The sequence below is a fragment of the Macrobrachium nipponense genome, chromosome 5 (assembly GCF_015104395.2).
Source record: "Macrobrachium nipponense isolate FS-2020 chromosome 5, ASM1510439v2, whole genome shotgun sequence".
Classification (NCBI taxonomy): domain Eukaryota; kingdom Metazoa; phylum Arthropoda; class Malacostraca; order Decapoda; family Palaemonidae; genus Macrobrachium; species Macrobrachium nipponense.
Window position 1 is genome coordinate 124,990,595 of NC_061107.1, and position 21,710 is coordinate 125,012,304.

At 31.1% G+C, this 21,710-nt stretch overlaps 1 protein-coding gene across 1 annotated transcript in view; it reads right to left on the reverse strand.

The window, feature by feature from the left end:
* LOC135215621 (YTH domain-containing protein 1-like) overlaps nt 1–21,710 on the reverse strand; it is a 115,570-nt gene that overhangs the window by 82,278 nt on the left and 11,582 nt on the right. Inside the window, exon 2 of the mRNA XM_064250529.1 lies at nt 13,751–13,775. Coding sequence (XP_064106599.1) covers nt 13,751–13,765 — 15 coding nt within the window. The 5' untranslated portion in view covers nt 13,766–13,775. The remainder of the gene's footprint in view (nt 1–13,750; nt 13,776–21,710) is intronic.

Consider the following 21,710-nt stretch of genomic DNA (forward strand, 5'->3'; position numbering starts at 1 on the left):
GCTAAAAACATTTTCTTTCACTGTCACTTTCCGCTTTTAATCAATATAAACTTACATACGCATTCAAGAAATTTAAATTATAAAAGTTTACTATACACATATTTATGTTATTTCCTCTAACTAACGAAATTGGAATAATTATGGTGCAAGTTATTCCCAACGTAAAGTGGCTAAGATTTTAACGGATAATTGTCTTCATAATTGAAAGTAGAAAATATTACATGAGAATTTGTACCAAAACATAACTACACACACACACACGCGCAAACATTCGCATGAGTGTGTGTGTGTGTGTCTGTGTGTATGCTTGTATGTAACTAACCTAAGACATCAGAGAAGTGTTCCTGTTTAGTAAGTAGAATGCATATGTAAACTTTTATGCACTCAAGAGGTTATCGCTCTCGTCTTGAGTAGCGATGATTTTTTTCCCGCCGCAGTTTTTACATTTTAGGATGAACTCCACCCATGTGATCTTGAGTTACCCATTGAATAATATAGTGCTTATGTCTCCCTCTTCTCTCTATGTTACTAAGTGCAGTGGGTTTGTGTGTGGGGGTGTGTCCGAGTGTGTAATTTAGCACATCGCCTATAATCAGTTAGATGGGCCAATATAATCACTGTTTTATACCGAACGATTCAAAATCTCTTCAGCAAAAGAACGTGTAGATCTATAAAAAATATAATCTTTATGGAAATCAATAACTTTTTTAGCGTGAATCCTTTCACTTTTTACCATCGAGGTCCACAAAACAAACAAACACAGACACAAAATCAGAGAGAGAGAGAGAGAGAGAGAGAGAGAGAGAGAGAGAGAGAGAGAGAGAGAGAGAGATAATTTTCTTTGTTTTTGCAAGTTTTTACCTCATAACCCGTCTCTGCTTTCACAGGATTCGGGAACGGACAAAAAATAAAATGGTGTGGCGACTGGGGAACTCTCGCTATACGCTCTTATTTACAACAGACAAAATATACTGTATGTCATTTTCTGTTACCAGAAACAAGGTGTTGCCTTAATGCTTCAAATGTCTGCAAATAAGATGGTACTGATGCCACACTCTTCACATTCCTTGTTCAACTAAAATGAGAAAACCGTCTTTTCCAAATGCCAGCATCCTCCTGGGGTCTTTGGCTTCTTTTCCAGATTATAATATTTGTACCACCCTCACTGAGTCCCCTTCAATCTGTTTCAGCAGGGTACTCTCAGTGCCGTCAACTCGATTTGCTGAGAATTTGCATCGACATCTTGTCGAGTTGCCTCTCGTCATACTGCTCAACACTGGGAGGTTTTCATTCCTTTCACTGCAAACTAACTCGACCCTGGTTTTCTGGTCTATACTCTGTTTTTTTTTCCATCTGTCCATCAGCCTGCGGTGGTCGCGCATGGTAACACTGCGTCCTGGGCTTTAAATAGTTACGCTATGTGTAAGTTTTAGGTAAGTAAAAGGATATCTTGGTGTACATTTGCAACTGAAATGTGGTATAATAATTTACTGAATGCGAATTACACCGTTAATATTCGAAATAGGATATTATTTATAGCCCGGGACGCAGTGTTACCATGCGCAAACACCAAAGGCGGATGGACAGATGAAAAAAAAACAGAGTATAGTCTGTTGTTTATTTATGTAACAGTGCTTCAGGACCACAAAAATCTTGCCATTTTGCGACAGCATCTCACTAATCGTATATGAAGATTAACTTCGGGGCTTCTTAAATGTTGGTAAAAGTAGATGAAAAAAATTAGCCATGGGTTACAATGATCATTTATCTTGGCCCATAATAAAAATCAGAATGATTAAATAAAATTTCAAACATATCATTATGTGATTCCTTACCTTAAAAAATTAGAGGAGTAAACTTTACTAAGGCATTGGGTGATATAAATACTAACAGACGACATATTGGGAAGATAAAAATGTTGGAGTCTTGTATGGTTAAAAAAAATACATTCATCTTAATAACTCTAATTTGCCAGTATTTTCGGGTGACTTAAACTAGTCTTTTTATTTGCTTTTTGAAGACACAGATATGAATTAACACAATTCAGCTTTAAATGACACCAAACTAAGGTTCCTAACGTGACATCTAGCTTTGCACATATTAATAAAAAAGATACATATTATTGTGGTTTCCAGCTGGAAGATGAAACAATATCCATTATTTCTAGTACTTAAGAAGCGAATACTTTTAGGACGAAATTTTAGATATTTTTTGTGTTTAGTTAACTTAATCTCGTCAATTCTACTTTTATGTTTGTCGCTTTCCATATAAAAACACGTTGAAAAAAGTAACAACTATTCACCATCATAATGATACCAAATTGAGTATCCTAACATGACAAGTAAATTTGCTAGGTTAATGTCATTCATAAGATTCTGAATGAATGCACTGAGTAAACAAATAAAACACTGAGTAAAAAAATAAAACAAGAAGAAAAAGATGTAGGTAAAAACGATGAACAATTGAATTTCAAATGTTTGATATTATTTTTTTGTTCGAGTCGGTGAAGCCTCTAAAACAGCAAATCATGAAAAGAAATAGTCTTGGGACTTTTTGATATAATAACATATTCACTTCTTTGATTTTCTACAAAAACGCATTTAAAAAATTTATGAGAGTGCTTGTGTATCATCGTTCATCATGAACAGAAAAATTTGCTCCCTAAGTTTGCAACTTATAATGCCCAGTATTATCAAATTAGTGATAAGATTTCAACCTCTGAAACTGAAATATCAAACAACAGTTTAGGCCTTAATCATGTTTCGTAAGTGGACTCTGCTGTAAAATATCTAACGAAAAAAAGATATGGTAAAAAAACCTATTGCACTTTCTCTCTAGCAGCGTAAAAGGCCCTCAAAAAATTATATAAAAAAAACTCGGAATAGAAAGTTTAATTACTTCTGGATCCAGCAAAAACGGAAGTATGCGTTATATGGGTATGCAGAACCGTACATTAGCTTTATCTATGAATCTGCGGTTATGAGTCCATTGCCTTCACCAGTCATAAACGATCTTGGTCGAAAGTCGAAAAAATAAGATAAAAAGTTAACGGTATGCAAAGAAGTACTTTCACACTTTTTCATTTCCTCACGAAGAAGACATTAATTTTTCCGATGAAAGCCCTTCGACTTTCACTCTTTTCACAAAGTAGCTCTTCAGTGTTATCGTTTAAAGGCATAAAAAGGGCTATGTGCTATAATGAGGGCAAAAGTCACGCGTCATTGCTACATTCCTATAAATTGCATTTTAAACCAGTAATTTGTCTGTTCATTTAAAAAATGTATAATTATGTCAATGCAATACCAACGAAGGCGAATGCAATTCTACCCACTGAAGTGTCCGTTGCTATTTCAAATAGCCTTTTAAAAGCATTGGAATTGGAAAAGAAAAACTTCTTTAGTGACTTCCTTCTAAATTTTTAAAATCAAGAATTATTTTAACGCCTCCCACCCCCTTCATCGACTCTAAAATTTAAATCCTTATGATCGCTCAACGAAGGAACTTAATTGCAAAGATGTGAACTTTTCAGGTTAGTCTCTTTAAGTATAATACGCTTATCTTCCAGTTGAAGATAGGTCTTTTTCCGATGAGATTTTTATTTCCATGTCACCGACTGCGATAGTAGCGACCCACTAGATACAAATTCTGTTGTTTAGGTCAAAATGTGGTGCAATGGTTTTATCACGAAAAAGACGCAGTCATTTCCCCGTGGAATTATATACTGTATAGGTGTTGGTGTACAAGACAGTTAGTGATGTGAAAGTTTTCCATATAAGGGATGATAGTAGGCTTGCTAGGTGAAGTACTGTTGTAGCGATGGTCGTTATGCCAATGGCCTCAGGAAAAATAATACATTTATATATATATATATATATATATATATAACTAATATATATATATATATATATATATATATGTGTGGTGTGTGTGTGTGTATATATATATGTATATATTATTGATATTGTATATATGTTATATATATATATAGATATATATATATTGATATATATATATGTATATATATATAATAGATATATTAATATATATATATATATATATATATATATATATTTATATATATGCTATAAAATACACAGTATTATCCGTGTACACAAATCTGAGTAAAACTCACACTCCACGAAAATTATATTTATGAAGCTTTCGGAGGGATAATCCCCTTTCCTCCTCGGTTAAACTATATATATATATATATATATATATATATATATATATTATATATATATATATATATATGTGTGTTGTTGTGTGTGTGTGTGTGCTGTGTGCGCGCGTGTGTGTGTGTGTGTGTGTGGGGTGGGGTGTAATTGTAATACCCCTTATGCCTTCTTAACTTCTCGAATTCTTCGCGCTTTTTTGGATACGCTTGTCACTACAAAGCCTTAAGATCCAAGTTCAAAGAAATATGAAGAAATTAAGATGTCCGGTAGCGAGAAGCAAACTCGCGATACCGTAATCACGGCGATTATATATGTATATATATACTATATATATCTATATATATATATATATACACACACATATATATATATACATATATATACATTGCTATTCCATAATGGTATAATAAGTTCCTCGCAGGAATCTTCATAACGTCGGAGTACTTAAAAAACAATAGAGTTATGCATAAAACCTACACACATAGCAGCAGTATAATTAAAAAAGGTCACACTAGTAATATAAAATCGCAAAGTCCTAATTCTTATCTTGTTAACCGTCTGGTACGAAAGAACTAGTGAGCTAAACAAAGCCATAGAAAGACATCTGATAAAAGAAAAATTATGAGACAAGAACTTCACAGCCACCACGGCCAGTTAAGGCGTGGTACAGTCACGGTCAATTTAGCAGGTTGGGATTTCGAGACAAGGAAAACCTGCTGTCTGGTGAGAATAACGTCTTCCGCATTCTGAGGCAGAGCAAAATTCGAGGCAAGACAAATGGAAATGAAAATACAGAGCTTCATGGAAAACCACCTACATGTAAAATGTTAGGGCACAGGCAAGCAAGATTTTACCAGTTTTGTCCCAAAGGTGTTGAAACTTCACTGCTTTATCCGGCAAGATGAAAAGTTTTTTCGTTATAACTTTCATTTCGATGCAACTTTCTACAATTTATTTCTTATCTGATTATACGTTTTTGATTATCCAATACATTTTTTAATCAGTTCAACCGAATACATATTTAAAGACAAATGTTAAAGCATTTTGTTGTAGGGTTTTCTCATGATGGCGTGATTTTCATCATGACTGGAGTGAAGGCCTACGAAAAGTATTTGGAATGGCACCGAATTCTTAAAACAACAAAAGTAAGCGAGAAAATATTTAGAATGGCTTTTGAGTATCGGTTTAAGTCTATGATGCTCGCACCAAATCGCTGAGTTTAGTGTAAGTGTTGCGAAGGTTCAACTTCTTTCTCTTTCCCACCGTGATCGCTATATTAAGAGGTCGGTTGCCCGACGCGCCTCTAACACATCAGGCATGGTTGATTTTTGGCAAAGGTGTTTTTACGGCCGCATGCCCTTGCTGTCATCAACCACAATTGTAGGCGGAGGGCCTAGCCTTTGACTGAAAAAAGTCCACCTGCAAGGCAGCAGTTTCCACAGATATTGGCGGTGGGCCTAGCCTTTTACTAAAAAATAAGACTACAAGGCAGCACCTGTCCTTTTAGTCACCTTTTACGACACGCAGGACATAAGGTGGTAGTATTCTCCACAGGTGTTGAAGGCTCTACTTCCTCCTGGTTGTCAAAAAAGTAGTGGATTTCGACTCTAATCCCTCTACTCTTCTTGTATCCAGGAGTATGCTTTAAAAAAGTTTTTGAAGGGCAATGTTCTCTTTGACTTTCGACCTCTGAGGATGACCTTGATCGTGACCTTGACCTCACCCTCCAAACCTTGTCCGTTATTGGAGTAAGAATGAAAAACATGAAGTATGTGTCTTGGGTCACAAAAATCTCATGACCGCGTTTAATTTTGACCACCAAGTCTAAGCTTGACTTTGATCCGGACTTCACTCCGCACATCAGCTGCATTAGTGAAATATGTATACCGAATATAAACGTTCTATATTAAATATATCAAAAGTCATGTGCAGAGTTAAAACATTTACTAAGATTTGGACACTACGTACGGCCATTGGCAACCTTTGCATCCATAACAATAAATGTTGAACCCCTTCCTTCTTCGGATGATAACATACAAAGTTTTAAAGTTTTTACCTTTGAAGATGATAATGATAGGAAGTTTTTACGAAATTAAGCTTTGAAAAGAGACAAGCTTACATATGGTTGAGCAGACAGGTCAGTTATTACATACTCTGACGGTAAAACGGGTTCATTGAAAGTATAATAGGTAAAAAAAAAAAAAAAAAAAAAAAAAAAAAAAAAAAAAAAAAAAAAAAAAAAACTGGCTTAAATTTCCGTAATGCTTTTGAAGCAACGAGAAGTGGAAAAACCGGTAACAGACTGAAATGCTGGATATTGCGCACACATTTCTGAATTTTTAATTAGCATGATAAGTTGCGTAAGATATGATATATTATTCATCATGAATATGTAAGTTGGGAAACGTGCGTCTAATGATATCTGTGTTGAGTCATGAAACTTTTAACAAGACACCCTTCTTAAAAGAACTGTGTATGAATTTGATTTATAATACAATGGAATCTATTATATGTATGTTTGAGCGTGTAGTTTGATATGTCGTATGCAAGCATGCAATATAAAAACACTTGTATGAATAAGTTAACACACACAAAAGAACATGGACTCTTTTCTCTTCTACCTCCTAGGTTTACATACATATGTAATAAGCCTATGAACGTAATAGAACAGACGGATACGTATTTACTGTTTATGTAAATGAGAGAAGATAAAACAAAAATGAATTTTTGACGACCAGAGAAAAAACCCGTCCAGTGATATAGGTTAAGGGTAGAACTCCTGGATGGGTAAATAATAAGTTCATTCATGTTATGGTCAGTTCGATTGGCCTGTTAGAATGTGCACGCCAAACGCCGATAACATGTAATCAATCAGTCACTAATGTTCCTTCTCCCTTTGTATTTTATGAGAACAAACCCATAGCAATCGCTAAAGAAAAAAAAGCCATTATGACCTTCTTTTATGAGAGTAACGGGTAATCAAGGCAGGTCTCTTTAGCAGCGGTTAGATAACTGGTAAAAAGCGAGATGCTAGGGGTTAGAACGAATCGAAAATTACACAGTAATTTTAGCTATCCGCCATCACGGTAATGCCTATCTGCCCGTTTACTAGTGTTTAACTACCGTATAATGTGTGCATGTGTAGGTGTACAATTTTTTTCTCTGTTCCATATAAGGCGCTAATAACCGTCAGTTGTGTGAGTTATAAAGCTGGTTTTCAAGGTTGTTGCAATGAAAACAGAGAGTGAAAGTCTCACAGCTCCGGGATAGAACAACCAGCAAGGCTAACATCGTTATGAGTTTTCATCGATTATATCAGAGTGTAGTCCAGATAACAAGCTCATAAATTTGAGGGTGAGCTCTCTTGCATTTATGAACGACTAAATAGAGAAATAAGCTTTGAACAGGCGAAATATATTAAAAACAGAAGTTTTATAGAGAACTGAGGCAAATCTTTTAGGCAAAATGTTATATTCAGGAAATACCTGAGATAGTCTGACTTGAAATTCCCGTCCGGGTCACGATAAGGAAAAAATTTCTTAGAAGGATTTTCTCTCCTCTTTAGTCATGCAGCTTTCATTCATTTTTCCCATATTTTCAGTTACGCAATTTTTATTCATAATGCTGGTCTGGCTAGAATGATTCTTATGCTCAATAACCATTTGAGCTAAGAATCACTGAATAATAAAAAAAGATTATTATTGTCTTGTCTGCCAGTCATGAGTCTTTGAATACTTATTATCTAATCAATATAAAACAGGAAAGTAAAACTCGAGAGAGAGAGAGAGAGAGAGAGAGAGAGAGAGAGAGAGAGAGAGTGTCCCCGTGAAGTTTTTAATTTTCTTTCATACATTACTCTCAGGAGTTGACACCTATCCTTTTGATATATATTGCATCTTCTTAATGCTAATTTGCAGTCAGGAGCCCACTTCAGATGTTAGAATAGCTGGGATTTTGATTCTTTACTTTATGAAATATTTGAACTTTCAAGTCCAACTAATTTCTGGTTCGAAATACAATGCAACCAGTAAGTTTCTTTTATAATATCATAAGCATCAGTAAAAACCTGTAAATTACAGAGCAAATTAATCAACGCAAGGGACTGGCACTGACCGGATGTTATAAAATCAGGAAGTACATAGACCTGTTCATCTTTTTCGTTAAGTGCTCCAGCTCTCGCTTGAACTTTATTAGTATGATTCTAATTTTTTATTTCTGGCAATCAAGACTGCAATATTTACATTACCCTTCAAGGAAAATGATGAAAATTTGTCAATATTTATCATAGAATGCAAAGGCCAGTTAACTGTCATAAACGAAATTGATAATTATTTGTCAGCATATTATCTATTGGATTATGTCTTAGTTTACATTGTTAATACTGACATAAACATAAGGAAGAATCAACAAAAATCAATGGTTGGTTCTCTTCTCTTTTTTTGCACGAAGAACACAAAGTTTTGGTCAATAGTAACGCAATTATTAGTATTATTATTATTATTATTCACGTTTCTTCCAAAAACTATATGATAAAATGGAAGGTCTTGCGCTAAGTAATTGTATCTGGTAACAAGATGTTGTGGTTAAAATGCAAATAAAAAGAAAAGGTTTCAAGAATATCTCGCGCAGGCAACATACAAGGCCTCGCACAAGTTCCGCCTCTTATTTTGCTTCCCAATAAATGAGTAATGTTAATTTGGAAGTGTATCCGTTTGGTGTAGGAACTATAACTGAAGGTGGACTTAGGTGTATTATAGAAAGCTCGCTAAATATGGGTGAAGGCAGGTGGAGAGGTCGTGTGGAAATTTTCTGTGCAGCAGCAGTCTGATTCTTAATTTAGCAATAAAAAAATAGGAGTTGTTTTGTCTTTGTGTTAATATATCATTACACACACACACACGCTTCTCGTCTCTCTCTCATCTCTCTCTCTCTCTCTCGTCTCTCTCTCTCTCTCTATCTCTCTCTCTCTATATATATATATATATATATATATATATATATATATATGTATATACGTATATATATACGAATATTTATAGATATGTACATATTTATATATATGAATATGTGTATTATATATATATATATATATATATATATATATATATATATATATATATATATATATATATATATAGAGTGTATGCTTGCATTTCATTTTTGTTTAATATCTGGGAGTCTCGAACCAAACCCCATCACGCTATCAATACATATACGATTTTAATGGGCATTCTTGGTAAATACGGCACTCAGTATCAACTAACAATGGCTAAAACAAAAATAATAAAACTGTCTCCATAATTATGTGAATAGAATGAAAAGAAAAAGAAAAACTTTCAATGGGTTAAAAGTAAATATTTTCGCATTGATCATTTTTTATTGCAATGCAAATATAAGTAAAAAACAAAGTGAAAACGAACTTACGAAAGAGAAAGTGGACTGGCAGCGCAGGCGTCGTCAGGAACGGGATTGCGGGTAGCGGTGTAGGTTGTTGACCTTGACAATGAGCAGACAGCTCAAGACTTCTTTTTTTCTTTCTTTCTTTCTTTGTTGTCTCGGAGAGTTACCACTTGCTCCCTTAGTGTTTCTTGGTTTACAAAATCAAACTTCCTTCTTTACTTTTGGAAGGTTTTATTTAATGTTGAATAATTATATATATTGTTATTGGTATTTATGTAGTTTTCGAAATTGCTGTAGCTGAACCTAAAGTTATTGTTGCTTATGTCAGTATTTGGGTTTCTTATCCCCGATTTCTCAAATAAAATACTTTGAATATTGCAATGATGGTCAGTATATTTTCCAGCTTTCCATCTTGTGAATGGTACATACGTTCGCATATACGTATAGGTGCACTCACACATGTATTGTACGTGTACAGAATCCAAAACTACAAAATTATATATATATATATATATATATATATATTATATATTATATATATAAATATAATAAAAGGAGCCCATAAAAACACCAAAATGTAGAGAGAAAGATACTATATTTCAGAGACTGCGGTCTCTCTCTTCAGTAGTCATTGAAATATAGTATCTTTCTCTCTTTGAGGGAATTCTGTTGTAAGAACAGAACATTTTTACCAGTCATATATATATATATATATATATATATATATATATATATATATATATATATATATATATATATATATGAATCATTCAGGTGTACATTATACAAATTGATCTCGTAATATTCCCGGTAAAAAGCTTGCCCCTTTGAGAAAGGACTAGGGGTGGAAGCTTTTGTTAAACCCAGTGTGCTATTGATATTTAGTTGCTGATACCAGACATAAGTGTAGAAAGGCAATAGGCAGCATTTACTTTCGCCCCTTTTCAGTTGTGACACAATGTATACGCGCACACACACATACATACATATAGACTTTCATAGCTAGCCAAGAGTTGAGTTGTATTTCATAGTCTGTGAAGGGGGACAGATTAGAAACATCAGCATTCCTGAAGGTTATTGCCATCCTAACATCATTACAGAATGAAAGCTAAGAATCATAAGTGTAACAACAGCTGAAGAGAACATAACTTAAAATCGACAAATTTCAGTTGAATGACTGGCGGCAGAAGAAAGCCATTCTGAAAAATATGCTGAATGTGTTAGATTTCACAAGTATTACAAGAACAGTTTCATATTTAATGACAATAGATACCTGTGCTATCCCCGTAATAATGATAATGCCTACAGTGATAATACTATAATCGTACTAAAAAGGTCAAAGACAATGGAGATATGCAACAAATAGCAACAGGACACCGCTATATGATAACTTTAAAGTTAATAGCTAATAATAGCAACGATATCAGCAATTGCATAAATAGATATAAATAATATTTAAAAATGCCGTTAAGCATCTACCAAAGAAATTTCTGTAAAGTTCCAATTGCAAATTTTCTTGCATCTCCCCAAGGTTGAGAGACTTCCCTTAATTCATTCGCCAAAATGTTATTTTACATGAGAAACGTATTAATTTTGTAAAGAATTAATTGCATTTTCAAATGTTTCACTTAATAAGTCACAGACCTTAGCCTCCTATATAAATATTATCAAATAGACTCAATATGATCAACAATATACAACAAAGGTGGCGTAAAATTGGGCGGAAATTGAATTAATAACCGTTTGTTACACTGCTGAAGAAGGTCAAGGAACGCCATTCAATTTCTTGAAATGAGTCATCAAGAGTCCGAATGGGCTCATTTGCTGAACTAAAAAAACAACGAACAAAGAACAGGATTTGTCAGCAAGGCAATTCTTCTATTTGTTATGTGGACGTGACGTGAAAATAATAATAATGATAATAATAATAATAATAATATAATATAATATTATTAGATATTATATATTATTAGATATATATATTATTATTATTATTATTATTATTAAAGGGCGCTAAATTAATGGTAATATTCAAAATCAGGAAACTAATAATAATAATAATAATAATAATAATAATAATAATGATGACTGAACTATTAGCTCTATATCTTCGACGGCCATTAAGTAAAAAATCCTTGAAGAAAATTAATCTGAGAACACTAACACTATTCAGACAAATGTAAACTTTTCTTCAGAGAATAATAATATGAAATATTATGAAGGACCAGAACCAAATGACACGTAATGAAATCCCCTAAGAAATAATGCAACAATGGTGCAATTGATTTTAATCGAACCCTTGCAACAAAATTGAAAAGAAAATTAATTATTGAAAAGTCACTGGTCAAGAAGAGATTACAAAATTATAAAGACGTCTTTATCATTATCGCAGTTGGCATACTAAGGGAATTTATACATCATTCTTTCTTTCTCTCTTTATATCTTCAGCTGAAAACCATAATGGATAGAGTTGCCACACTGCAAACCCAGGAGGGTTCCCTGGGAAATGAGCCTGCAGAGAGAGAGAGAGAGAGAGAGAGAGAGAGAGAGAGAGAGAGAGAGAGAGAGAGAGAGAGAGAGAGAGAGAGAAGTAATAGGAAAGATGATAAATGAATAAATATTTGGGAACAGAAGATAAAATCGATATTCCTGAATTCAGGAGTCGTCAACAGAATTCAGGAATGAATTTGCTCTTCGCTTAAACATTTGGAGATCAGAAAATTCCACAAAACTGCGCATGCAAACTTGTTAGCATTTCAATTATGGCTAAAATAAAACTTCTAGCAAATTCTTGGTCTGAATAAATGAGTGATGTTAACTGGATGCTCTTAAGGTCAAACAGAGTGGGAAGCGAAATCGGTCGAAAGCAAAGAGTAAAAATTGTGGAAGGACTGAAGTCCTCAGATGATATGTACTGGTTGGGAATGATGGAGAGATACTGCAGAGATTAGTGGATGCGATTGAAATTGTTTGCAAGAGGAGAAGTTGAGAGTAAGGGCGAGCAAGAGTAAATTTACAAGAGTAAATGGAAACCAGGGAGATGGAACAATAAATGTCAATGTGGGTGGCGTGAACTGACGGTGTAGAATAAGTAATGTGGAGCGAAGATGTTGGTTATTGGTAGGATGGGAGAAGTGAAGTACAGATTAGGCAAAACGAGGAAGGTAGCAGGATGTTTGCAAAAGCTTGTGATAAAACTAGAAATGCCTCCTCTTTAATTTGTAACCGTACTTGAATAATATTTCCTTCACCAAATTCCTGGTATAATTTTTCCACCTTTTCATTCTTTTGTATCTATTCATTTACGTTTACTCACAAAGTATTCGCTGCTGACTCAGTAACCACCCAAGAATTTTGCAAGCTTGAAATAAACTTCAACTTTACTGCTTTTAGCTTTAGCCCATTTTTTAGCTATCTTTTCCATGTATATTATATTCACTTTTTGTTCAATAAAACGCCCTTTCTTTAACAACATTTACACCATATTATGGACAATTACTCTCCAGTAGAAACCACATTTTATATTCGCTTTCACTGCAGACAGGTAATGATCAGATATATCGACAACTGTTACTGTTCTCACATTACAATCAGGATATATTGAGTCTACTCTGTAAAGTCACACAGAGCCTAAGCTATTTGACCTTACTCGTTATTTGTAAATATATTCATAATGAATTTATATGAAGTATGAATATGCCCTCACAAGCTATACACACACATACACACACAAATTTATATATATAGATATATATATATATATATATATATATATATATTTATGTATATACATATATATATATATATAATATATATATATATATATATATATATAATATATATATATATATGTGTGTGTGTGTGTGTGTGTGTGTGTGTGTGTGTATGTGTGTATGTGTCTGTGTGTATGTGTGTGTGTGTTTGTGTGTGTGTGTGATGGATGACTCACGGTATATATGAGTGAATATTCTTCTCCCTTTTGAAGCACGCCTTTGTAGAAAGTTTTTTTTTTCTTTTTTCTTTTTGAGCGAACATCTTAATTTTTTTATTTACGCTGTAATTCTCTCATTTTCCATCCTCCCTTTATATCAGAGAAATCTTGTCGATTTAGGAAAAAATAAAACCTTTTAAAAGAAATGTTAGAGAGGAACTGAATAATCAGCTCTACTTACCCAGAGAGGTGCCATGGCTCCCGAACTGAAAGAGAAGAGAAATTTCACTAATTAAGCAAAGACTATAACTCCATCACCTAAGAATTAAAGAAAAAAAAATTACCATCACCATCTTTAAAACAAAAACAAAAATGACAAACATTATGAAGCAGTTACAACATTCAGAGCTTAAGCACAATCTTATCCACTAATAACAATTGTAACAATAATAACCATATTGATGATAATAATCAGAAAAATGAATCCGCTGTCTACTGTGATTTGAATGCGAGGGGTATATAAACAAAGAAGTAGTCTTGTACGCAAATAACATTTATCATCCTTATGATAATAATAACAACACTATTGATGATAAAATTAAAATGATGAAAACGTTGTCAAATGTGAACTGAATGCATAGAGTGAATCAAAACTTTCATATATCTCTTTGAATGGAGTACCAGCTTGGCAGGTGACCCATAAAATAATGATGAAACGGCTCGTTTCATTTGCATTCCAGTCATATCATAATTTCACACGAAAAGGTGAACCAGTTTCCGTCTTCATTTTTCCCATAAAAGCCCTAACCCACAATCGCTTGGCATATGGTTATTTAACCTACAAAATATTTCTTATTTATATATAACCTTTAACGACCTGTTAACAGCATGGACTCTCTCCTAACGTACACTTCTTGTGATAAGTATAATCGCAAGATTTACGGGTTTTTTTATTGTATCTTTTTTATTATTATTTATTTCTTATGTATTTATTTTTTCTTATCATTTATTTTACTTGCTTATTTTTATTTATTTATTTATTTATTTATTTATTTATTTATCTATTTATTTTTGCTTTTACCGACACGGCTTCTACGTACCTCAAATATGTCAGTTTATAATATGTCAGTTTTCATATCCTTATTTATTTTTCTTATCACTTATTTTACTTATTTATTTATTTATTTTATTTATTATTTTATTTTTTTTTTTTTTGCTTTTCCGACATGGCTTCTACGTACCTCAAATGTTATAATATGTCAATTTTCATTTCCTTTTTTATTCTTGCTGATCTGATAAAATTTTTGTAACATTTACAGCACACAATTATCAATGAAATTTAATTATATATATATATATATATATATATATATATATATATATCTATATATATATTATATATATATACTATATATATATATATATAATAAAATCATTAAAATCCAAAAGAAGGCGAGTTAAAACCGGGACTTGGAACAAGTATTTTCGTAGTTCATGATACGAAAGTACTTGTTCGAAGTCTCGATTTTAACTCGCCCTCTTACGTGGACTTTATGATATTCTCAAGCACGTGAGGTTTCGTTTGCTGCATTGATATATTATATATATAATATGTATGATATATTTAAATATATATGATATATTAATATATAGATTATCTATATATTTATATATATATTCTATATAATGTATATGTAAATTAAATAAATATTGTATATATTAAATGTTATATATACCTACATATTATAGTATATATATATAAACTATATGATTATAGGATATAGATTATTAATCTTTATTTAGTATAAATATATAATATGTATATAAATATATGTTATATATATGTATATATACGATATAATAATCTTATAATATATGATATATATATTATATTACCATTATATATAATTATATACTATATAAGATAATAGATATGTATGTATATAAAATATATTGTAACCTATATGTATAGGTTATCCATCTCAATCTAATAATACTATCATATATATATATATACGATAATATACCTATATTATAAATATATTCTGGTATCCTCTGATATATAACTATCCTTATACTGCTCTGCGTAATAATCTTCTCTTACTATATTCTTCTAAGCTTGTATGTCTGTAAATCATATTCTCAATCAAATATATAGATGATATCGTACATAGTATATCGTAACTATTCATATATCATATATATATATATTAACTTCTATACTAGATATAAATCTAAATCTTTTATTTTATTGATAAACACATATATATATATCCATAAATATATATATATATATATATATATATATATATATATATATCAATATATATATTATATCTATATATTTATATATATAATATATGTACATCTACGTATGTGCATATATATATACTATATATCTCTAAGATATACTATATATACTATGTGTGTGTGTGTGTATCATACTAGCTATATATATGTATTTATCTATATATATATCTACTCTCTATATCATATTATATCTATATCTTCTATCTATATATCTATATATCTATCTATATATCTGTACTATATATATCTGTATAATATCTACTATATATCTCATTATATCTCTCATATTATCTTATACATATATTCAACAAAAACAGACAAAATACTCAGTACTACATGGCGAGAAACTTTTTGTATTATGTTTGTATGCTTACAATCGAATACCCAGTCACAGAACTTTGACCTTGATCTTAAAGACAAAAATACCTGAGTAGCTTTTCTATAGAATTTTCTTCACTTTTTCTGCTTCATAATACCCGTGCCAAGTTCCTTGCCCTTCGGAGTGAAGGTCATATCACTTACAAATGTCTTCAAAATAACATTCTATAACAAATCTCCAAGACGTGATTATTTTTTATGTCATGATTCAGCAATTCGTAACAAAACTCGTTGTAATAATTAGAGTTGATTTGTAGAACTCAGATAACGCCAGACATTGTCATACCACGAAAGGAATGGAGATTTGGATTTTCTAAGGTGAAATAACATCATAATTAGGTTAATAACGATCCACAAATGTCTAGCTATGTGGAAATTTCTTTCGAATTATCCCACATGTGAATTAAATTCCACTCGGTATTCATAAACGGTGAACATTATTAAAACGAATACAGTAACTACTTTGCTGTTCTGTAATTTCCAGATAACGTACAACAGCTTGAAAACTAAATCAAATATTTAAAAAATCAATTATATCATGGACATCCATCCTAATTAATGAAGACAAACGTTGATAAACTTAAGGTGTTCTACAGACTGCACATTCCTTATTTACGTAGATATGCATGCACACGTGTTCACACACACACACACACACACACACATATATATATATATATTCATCATAATAGTCAACCGTAAGATATACCCCTAGGGAACTTGGTATTTAAAACAAAAACGTTACTATATATATATATATATATATATATATATATATATATATATATATATATATATATATATATATACATATATATGTATATATATACATTTATATGCACATATATATGTTTATATATGTACATATATATATATATATATATATACTATATATATATATATATATATATATATATATGTATATATGTATAAATGAATTGGAAATTATGAAGAATAATTAAGAGCTACACGTAATAAAACTTATTAAAAGGAATAAAAAAATAAGTGAAACACGTATTACCTTGGGTAAGGAAAGAGAGAGAGAAAAAGAGAGAGAGAGAGAGGCCATATTATACAAACTTAGCTGCATAAAAAAAAGCAATGGAAATTCTTCTGAATGAAATGAAATAGCGAAAATGCTCCGCTTGTTTCTTTAACACCTGAATGTAATAATTGCAAGAGAGCCTATCACATTATAATTTTTCTTATTTTATCGATTTTATTTTTCTCCTTCCGCTCAAATGCCAGTTTCCTTACCTTGACGCAAAGGAAAACATTCAAATGGATATAGCATTCATTCTTTCTCCTTCCTTCCAACCCACACGTCTTTTCTCCTCGCGTGGCTTTACCGTATATAGGAAAGGTATCGTGAAAATCTATCAGTGGAAGGACCTCGCCAAGGATGCTGGAAAGGCTAAGATCAGCTTACATAGCATTGACTTCCTGTATTCACATAGACTGTATACAGTATTTTAAACAAATTCTTGAATTTATATATATATATATATATATATATATATATATATATATATATATATATTACGTATATATATATCTATATATATATATATTATCTATATATACCATGTATGTATTATATCTGTGTGAATACACACACACACAGATATAATTATATCTATATATTACTATATATATATATATATATATATATATATTATATATACATATATATATATATATATATATATATATATATATATATGTAAATATATACTTAATAAAATATATATATATATATATATATATATATATATATATATATATATATATATATATATATATCTTATATTATATATACTATATATATATGTTTGTGTGCGAAAAAAACATACTGAAAAACTGAGATATGTGTCCCGGCCTGTATCGCATGATTCAGACATCCTTAATTATATCTTTACACATCACGTTAGAAATTTACGTTACATTTGGTAGAGTGGCATTACGAATGATAGCTATTACTAAAGAGGGGAGCAGGACCGACTTATTTTTAGTTGTTTTTGTTGGTAGCTCCCTCTCAAATTTTTGCTTTATTTCTTGAAAGAAAATTAACAGGTGTTTAGTGTAATAGTATTTCTTTTGCAATGACGTTTGCCTGATTTTTATATCCCTATCGAACCCTTGAACATTCAGTTGGATTGTGCCCATTTTATTTCCAACCGTTTATATATATTCATTTGTTTTGTGACATCAGCATAGTATGTGCGATATTACAAATATCTTCAAATCTGTCCTCTTGAAGATGTATAAACAATACCACAGGCTGTCAGGGCATGTATCTCCTGCATCATTTTTTTTTTACCCACAGCGGTAATTTTGCATTTAAACAAGTGTTCCAGTCATGTATACATGCATACATACATTATATAACATAGATATATATATACATATATATATATATATATATATATATATATATATATATATATATATACATTTTTTATTATATATATATATATATATATATATATATATATATATATATATATATATATATATAATTTTCTCGTGTTTGCAGTCTTTTTATTTTCTTTTATCTCGAAGGAAATGAGATAATGCCGTTTAAATAATTTTACCAACAATCCCCAGTGGTATTTTGCATTTAAACAAGTGTTTCCAGTTCATATATACAATGGGATACTACATACATATCATACATACATTCATATTATATATATACATATATATATATATATATATATATATATAAAAACCCCATATATGTATATAAATATATATATATATATATATATATTTATATATAACATATATGTATATATATATGTATATCTATATAATCTATATATATTATATATACTATATATATATATATATATAATATATATATATATATATATAAATTTTTCGTGTTTGTAGTCTTTTTACTTTTATCTCGAAGGAAACGCCGTTTAAATAATTTTACCAACATTCCTTATTTTACTTTAAGGAATTCTTATGTCAAACGACCAGAGTAATTGTCTATCGGATATATAATTCTATTTTTGTAAGTTTTATCCTTCTCCAGAGTAACACATCAAGACAGTATGAGAGTTAGCCAGGGATTCTCTGTCATTTTATTCATTTTTGCAGTGTTTTTATTAGTCTATTGTTTTGTATTTCAGTTTTTGCAGGCTGTTTTATCGCAAATCTAATTAATATAATTGCTGTAAGAATTGTACATAAACAGTTTGTGAGTTTGCTTGTATGTAGTGCATCTACTGGCTAATGCTCATACCGTTGTACGCAATATTATCATAATTTTATGATTAAACCTTTGATTTTATTATAATAATTTATACAATTTTACTTATTTATGTAGCCATCTCCTTACGCAAAAAAAATAACTCCTTCCCATTGAAACAGTCATCATGTACAGTTCTCCAACTCGATCAGTTTTTTTTTAAAGGAAAGATAAGAAGTCAACCAGTTATTAAACTGATACCGCTAAAGATCATTGTTTTGGTTTGCGGTACACCGCTCTTTACGTCATATCAAAGAAAGGTGCGGTTTACCACAGTCGCACCTTTCCCGCTCTTCTTCCAGAGTGACTGATTGATGAAAGGTATATCACTAATTTTGAATTCATGAGATTGAGTTACCTTCTATATTGGGTAACTTATAAGAATTTATTTTTTGTAGACCACATAATTATGTTTATTTATCAAGCCCATGAGACAGAGTTAATAGTGAATTTTACAAACAAATGAAACTAATATTAGGAAAAAATCAGGATATGATAGGTTCATACAATGCAAGTGTACCCTGTTCGTACGGCAATGCAAAGACCTATAAACCCAATTATCCCATGAGACCTACAATCAGTATAGTTGGTGTATCACACGTTTTGTCTAGATTCCTTGTCTCATTGCTACAGCCGTTAGTTGGCTCAATTTCCAAGTCACAAGTTATGAAATCTTTCGGCTTTGTTTATCAACTACAATAATGTAAGCTTGCGGACGATGAAATTATGGTTAGTTTCGATACAACTAGCTTGTTCACTTGTGTACACATTCATGATCTAGATTTTTTGAAATGTGAACTAGATGAATATGATTTTACTTTACCAGTTAGAATCATTTTTTAGTTTATTAGACTTTGCATAGCAGATACTTGGTTTGTTTTAAGCGGTAAATATTTGAGACAGAACTCTGGTATGCTGATGGGAAATTGCCTTTCACCTATTCTTTTTAACATTTACATGGAATTTTATGGGAGTAGGCTGGCTAATTCCATTTTACCCAACAACATACTTTGCTTCCGTTATGTTGACGCCATATTTAGTATTTGGAAAATTCACTTGGACATAAATCTTGCATTAACTTATTTGAATGGATTTATAGTATCTGCGATCCAGTTTACAGTTGAGAAGGAAGAAAATAAATCTAGCTTTCTTGGGTGTTAAAGTCATTAGAAATAACAACACTTTATAGTTTAAAGTACATCGAAAAGGTTGCAACAATAATCTAATTATCAATGCGAGATCTTTCCATAACAAAGAAGCAAAGCGGTCAGGAATAAGTTCTATGTTTTTGAGAGCTCTTCGTCTAGTCAGCTCTGAATTCTTGGATGACGAGGGAGATAATAATTATATATGGATTGGATCTGAAGCACAATTTTACTTTACACGATATAGATGAATGTTTCTCGCTCGCCAAAAAAAAACTTTTTATTCGATTATATATTATCCACCCACTTAAATGACTAAATCTATCAGTTGCAGTTTCCTATCATAATACCATTGGCAAAACTTTAATAAGAAACAGCCTTATATAACATAACGGGTCAGTGTCCAAAATTCTTTGTGGTTGCAATGAATTTTATATTGGATAATCAGCAACAACTGATAATCAAAAACACGCTAAAGAATGTTTTTATCTAATTCAGTAGTCTAAAGTAAGAATCTTGTTCAGAAACAATGGTTTTATTAAGAGAAATGTAATAGAAACGGCATGTATTCATTATATCAGGAAAAATCAGTACATTTTATGGAATATATTGACTTAGGTATTGACTCAATTACGTATATAGCTTCATTAGACTGTTAACCTGTTCTGTTGGAGGAACTATGTACTAGACAATTTATGTTATCCTACAACAGTTGTAAGCACCCTTAACTATTTTTAATTGTTTATGTTTTATGTAAATCTTGAAGTCATACATAAACATATGTTTTTCATAAACTAATTAGTCAGTAAAGTTCCCCAGAAGAGGCCTGATGGACGGCGAAACTGTTGAAACAAAATTAAGAATTTTATTTTATGTTTCCTCCCCGGTTTTTCCTCCGTATCAGTTGTGGAGTACATCGACATATTTTACCTCAGTGATTGACAGAAATGTTACTATGTATATATATATGATATATATGGTATAATATATATATATATATATATTATATATATATATATATAGCATATATGTGTGTGTGTGTGTGTATGTGTGTGTGTGTGTGTTATATATATTATATATATATATATATATATATATATATATATATA